Here is a 5,761-nt window from a genome sequence, read left to right as displayed (position 1 = left end):
TAAACGTCCTGTGTGGTGGAAAAAACGATTCAATAGTACCGAGTGAGTCCTATGATGCTGAAATTAAGAAACATTAAGGAAAGAAGTTTGTCTTTAAAGTATTTATTCTCTGCGCAGAGAAAGTTAAGTCGTCATACAATGCGGTCTCAACAATTTACTCGTGGGTGTGTTATGTTGTCTGTAAATGTGGAGGAGCTCTCTCGTGCTTGGTGCACTTCTGGGGGAGGGGAGAGGAGGAGAGGAGGGGAGGCGGAAACGGAGGTACTTCTCAAGTCTCTTAATTGTCGTTTCCTCGCTCCTCGAGCCTCGCTTGAACCGGAAGTTGTTTCTGCGCCGCCATATTGACGGCCGTCCCAAAGCTCTAATGTAGCTCGGAGGAGCTAGGAGCGAGGATGGAGGAGGGACCTCGGAGGAGCCATGAGAGAGGAACCACGAGAACAGATTTCCAGGAAGTCTTTTAACGGCCGACACGCCCCCTCATTTGTTCATCAGTTATGTGATTGGACGCTGCAGCCGATCGGACTGACTAACTGGAGTTTCATACCAGAGTGAAGACGGATCACAGAATAAACTCTAGTTTATATTTGATTAGGTTTCTGATTCACCATCTGGTTTAAATAAATGTTCATTGTAGTCTGAACAACAAAAGGACCACAAACAACTTTCTTCATTTATTAGAAAGATTTGTGTTTTCATGATCTGATATTTCCCTCAATAACTTTTATTATGAATGTCATCAGAAACAGACGTCGCTTCACCTGACGCAACTGAGGAACGGACCTCATGTCTCTTAAAACATATTTCCTCGTTCCTCTCTCCTCGCATGGTTTCCTCCATGCATCCCTGGTGGGAGGGACTAAGACGCAAGGAAAGGACGCAAGTGAGGGAAACGAGGATGCAATTAAGAGACTTGAGTACCCTAAGACGCAAGGAAAGGACCCAAGTGAGGGAAACGGGGATGCAATTAAGAGACTTGAGAAGTACCCCTGGTGGCCACTGCGCGCTTCCGTGTCACTTCCTTGTTCCTCTGTGGAAGGCGAAAACTTTTCACTGAGTGGATACGTCCGGGACTTTGTGACTTCACTTCGGCCAACCTCGCGGTCAACATTGGAAGCAGACATCTAACTTCATCGTCCATCGCTCCGAGAGCTCTCGCTCCGCGCTGACCGAAACTTAGAAGTTATGGCTGACAGCCGGGAAGAGGGGAGAGAAGACGGAGACCGGGAGCCTCAGGGCGCCGAGGGTGGGGAAGGTACGTGAAGCCATGTCAGGTGTACTCACAAACTTAGCGGCAATCTTTTTCACTAAAATATACAAAACATCGTTGAATTACTGTACATGTTAGAATGACGTTTACATTACCAGGGAACGTCACGTTTCCTTGTCAAGAACGGAGGGACCGGTGTTGTGCCAAAGTTTGTTCCCCGTCGATGTGTTGCCTCAACCCGAAACTAGCCCTGGGCATAACCACAACAAGTCGTCTGTTGTGGTGTTTTACGTGACCCCCAGACAGGTAGCTGTGCCACAGCTAACCAGAACCTAACCTCAGCCCCAACCGCGGAGGGTTCCCTTATGGGACACCCTATTCTCACCGGAGGGAACCCCTTTTATGAAGGACGACCACTTTAAATGTCGGTTCAGAAGGGACGTGTCGGACATGAACCTTTAGCCAGGGTTGGCTATGTTGTGTAAGACTACCTGAAGTTTGTGTTATTACCTCGTTACAGAGGCATATAGCTTCCTCTGTCCCGCAGTTCATTCAAAAGTCATTAAATATGAGCAAGATGTTGTCTCTTAGAGCTGGTGCGATGCTGCATGGTTTAGCTTGCTATTGATACAGATTGTTAGAAGTGTTGAAATTAGCTTATTGGATATATGCCGATTCAATGTGTGCATTGTGAAGAACCGTAAAGGCCTCGTGACTGCTCTACCCGGTAATTTAAGTGCGGCTGGTGACAAACAAGGTAATAAAACGGGCAGCTCTTTGCCTGAGTCCGGACACGGAGTCAAGGGTCACTGCGGTGTGCTGGGGCCGGTTTCAGACTTTATTTGATGAACATTTGGAACAAGTCGTGAGCAAGTATGCCACCAAACACCAACGCGAGCTACGTGCCCATCAAACGAGGAAGACGCCTTACTTATTGGGTCAAAGACGGGACCATGATGTCATGAGGGAATTGCTACTGATTGTTGTTGGGACGGTGACGTCACACGAAGACGTACGTTTAATTTTCACTTTAAAATCCAAGAACAAGAAAGAAGCAAACTTCTAAAAGCCAACTTTTGACAGAGTTGATGTATAGACAGCACACGTAGTTGAGAGAAAGTCTAACAGACCCTTTTTAATATCAATAATATTATAATAACAATATATTAACATAAATAATTCCCCTACTTTTGTCAAAGTTCAGTGTCATATTTATGTACCTTGTTTTGTTAATTTTGATGTTAGAAAATATACTGGAAAGATAGTTAAAAAAACTATACAACTTATACAAATTTAGTAGTTATAATAGTGAACTGTTTGTATGATAAAATAAAACAAACTAAAGCCTTAAGAATATTACAAATCAAACATAAATGTCTTGTTAGAACAAGAAACTTTTCCCCACGATAACATGTGTCGGTAAGCTGTTCTTTTTATTTTGAATATGACACATCTGTTCTCTACATTTAGACAACTAGAAATGGTTATTATGGGTATTAATAAGTCTTCTCATTGTTCCAGATGTCGTCGATGATCCCATCATGGAGCAAGGCGCGGTGGTCCTCAGAGGGTAAGTCTCATCGTTACAACTTGAATAATATTAATGATAATGAACTTGATTTATACAGCACTCTCCAAAACAAAGTTACAAAGCGCTGTTGAACCAGGAATAAACATTGAATACAGCAATAATCCAACAGCATGTATGATCAGGTCAGGAGAGAGAAGACGTGAGGTGTTCCTCCGTTGACGAAAACACGATTGAGCAACTTTTGAAGCTTGTTTGTAGCCAATATGTTTTTGAAAAGAATGTCAAAGGAACATACCAGAGGTTTATTTTCATGCTTTAGTCAGTTACAAGAAATTTTCATCTTTCCAATTTTTTTTTCTAAAACAACCCATCGTTTATCAGGTGTTTTAAAGTAATTGTTTATTTTTGCACAACATGAAAATCCACCCGAAGAGACTTAAAACGTGACATGCGTGTAGTCCATCGAGGGCTGGGCCATATACCGCATTAATTAATCCAATGTTTTTCTTCTTCTGCACAACACGTAACATATTTACATTCAGTATTGAGTCCTCGTCTGGGTATATTTCTTGATTTGACCCAGTTGTACCTGAGGCAGATCTCAATGGATCGTCAATGGGCAAACCTTTGTGATGTATATACACACATATTTCAATACTGAATGGAGTGACGTTTGTCATTGAGATGATGATCATATGCGTTTTAGGTATAGTTTCCCCGGTAATGAGTTAATCCCAATTCATTTGATCAATACTGAGGTCACCATTATTTAACACATTATATACCTTTCAAAGCTGGTCTTAGTTGTATGAAACTCCCGTTTGAATATGTGGTATTTCCTTGTTGAAGCAGTCCTTCTCCTTGCCAGGTTTGTGGCCGCACGAATAAACGCAGAGGATCCCAGTCGACACGTGTCCTCTGAGCAGCTGGGAGGAAGGCCTGGTGAACAACAGGATCCGCAGATCAAAGAGGTGGTGCATCAGCTGCTCAAGATCGCAGACGAGATGAACAGGAACGCCGAGCTCCAACGGTACGCTGTGCACCACGTACAAACTTTGGTTACAGGTTAATCACAGGGCCTTAAAGTCAATCTACGGTAACTCTGTCACAGCATGTGCACGAGTGTTCATTTTGTCAGCTATTCTTTTAGTCTGAGCCAAATGTCCTTGATAGTTTTTATCATGTCTTGAGTCAACCTCATCCTGGTTTTTTAGTCAGGTTGTACTAAAGGACTGGGCGTCTTAGTCAGTAATTGTTGTGATTGTTTTGGTATAGTATTAGTCAATGAAAACTGTAGACATTTTTATGCCTTCACACCGGCGACAGTACTAGATGGAGGCATTATGTTTTTGGGTTGTCCATCCGTTCGTCCATCTGGTCCAGCCTGTAGGGAAGTTCTTCAATTTTTGCACAAACATCCGCCAGGTAAAAATGATGAAGGGAGGACATGTTGGACAGACATGGGTGTGAAATGCAACTCGACCGGTAGGCGGAGGCACACGATCGTGAGGCGGTCATTCTAGTTCAGCCTTGTTACGTTTGAATGTGTCCATTTCTTCCCGTCAGACTGATCAACCAGGTTCAGGGCAACGGTGCTCAGGACATCTTCATGAAGGTGGCCAGGAGCCTCTTCGCTGATGGCATCAACTGGGGTCGAGTGGTGGCTCTCTTCCATCTGGCCTACAGACTCATATACAAGGTAACACCCAGAAACAGGCATAGAGTGCACCATTAAGGCTGAGTCCTTACTGCAGAGGCCCAGGTTTGAGTCCAGCCCAGGGCCCCGTTGCTGCTTGTCATCCCCATGCTCTCTGTCCTTTTCCATTTCCATTTGTCTAATAAATGAATAATATTTAGGGGGCTCCATAGAATTCACCATTTTAATGAAATTTTAATTAAATATTTTTTTCCCCCCGCAAAATACAGGAAGACTAAAACACGATTTAACATGTCATATTCCTTAGTTCAAAACAAATAACAAAGTTATTGCTATACATAATGAAAAAGTACAATTTGTCTTACTCGGTCAGTACCACTTTTTTTTCCCACTACATAGAGCACAGACATCCACTTCTACACTCCGTTGGGTCATCTGCTCCTGCTGTTTGTGCTTTCATCCGTCCGATAGCCGCAGACAGCAGCTAGCTAGCGTTAGCCGCATAGAGACAGGCTGGACACAGTACAGTCCACACGTTGCTCGGTCATCTTCGGTCTGTCCCCCTGGTTCAATACACTAGGACATAACCACAGTTGCTAGCCACTTGGTGTCACGGCAGTCCCGTTGACAGCGGTGGGTGTGCACATTATTGATGTTTATAGACAAGACAGTCGACAGACTCAAGACAGCTGATCTAGCGGCTATCATCTCTCTTACGTTTTGGCTAAAAATAACTTTCCATTCACATTTTACACATTGTGCAAAAATACATATTTGAATTAATTGGATTAAATTACAGTATTGGCCACTTTTAGATTTCATTCTTACATTTTACACAGAAACCTGGCTTCAGTAGCAGTGCAGTTCTGACTGGTGTCTCTGTTTTTGTTTCCAAGGCACTGACCTCCGACCACCTGGAGAGCATCCGAATAATCATCAGCTGGGTTCTCCGGTTCATCAGAGAGCAACTGTACCGCTGGCTCGTACAGCAGGGAGGCTGGGTGAGTGTCGCGTTGTCCACACAACGTACGGTCAGCCGTGTGGAATGTTCACTGGAATTGTTGCTTTAAGGCATTATGGATGGGATGCGAAGCTCTTAATCTTGCTGTCTCCATCTCTCCAGGTCGGGGTGATCCATGGTTTTTCTCGGTGGAGGACGGTAGCCATAGTAGCATCAGTAGCATTGGTGGCAGCTCTCGTTTACTACAGGAAGACGCGCTGAGAGCAGCAGACCTCCCAACCCAAAGGCTGCAGTCCCATCACCCGGAAAACTGCAGCCAGTTATTAAAGACTGTTAATTACAACCACTCCTCACCCTCCACCTATTCATCCAGTGGAGGATAAGTACTGTACCTTAGAAGGGGGG

The 5,761-nt window shown here is 44.1% G+C and overlaps 1 protein-coding gene across 1 annotated transcript; it reads left to right on the top strand.

Moving 5' to 3' along the window:
- The first annotated feature begins 1,020 nt into the window (after positions 1 to 1,020).
- Positions 1,021 to 5,761, top strand: LOC116382983 (apoptosis regulator BAX). Its single transcript, XM_031846477.1, has 6 exons — positions 1,021 to 1,252; positions 2,729 to 2,777; positions 3,607 to 3,768; positions 4,305 to 4,437; positions 5,292 to 5,396; positions 5,519 to 5,761. The coding sequence occupies exons 1-6, from the start codon at positions 1,183 to 1,185 to the stop codon at positions 5,615 to 5,617; spliced, it is 618 nt and encodes a 205-aa protein (XP_031702337.1). The 5' UTR covers positions 1,021 to 1,182; the 3' UTR covers positions 5,618 to 5,761.

The sequence above is a fragment of the Anarrhichthys ocellatus genome, unplaced genomic scaffold (assembly GCF_004355925.1).
Source record: "Anarrhichthys ocellatus isolate YVR2014 unplaced genomic scaffold, GSC_Weel_1.0 scaffold6, whole genome shotgun sequence".
In the NCBI taxonomy this organism is placed as follows: Eukaryota; Metazoa; Chordata; class Actinopteri; order Perciformes; family Anarhichadidae; genus Anarrhichthys; species Anarrhichthys ocellatus.
Note: the sequence above shows the minus strand (reverse complement) of the source record. Positions and strands in the feature narration are given on the sequence as shown.

Coding starts and splice junctions, on each gene's coding strand:
- LOC116382983 (XM_031846477.1), top strand. CDS start 1,183: ATGGCTGACAGCCGGGAAGAGGGGAGAGAAGACGGAGACCGGGAGCCT. Junction 2,778..3,606: donor GGCGCGGTGGTCCTCAGAGG/GTAAGTCTCATC, acceptor TCTCCTTGCCAG/GTTTGTGGCCGCACGAATAA. Junction 3,769..4,304: donor AGGAACGCCGAGCTCCAACG/GTACGCTGTGCA, acceptor TCTTCCCGTCAG/ACTGATCAACCAGGTTCAGG.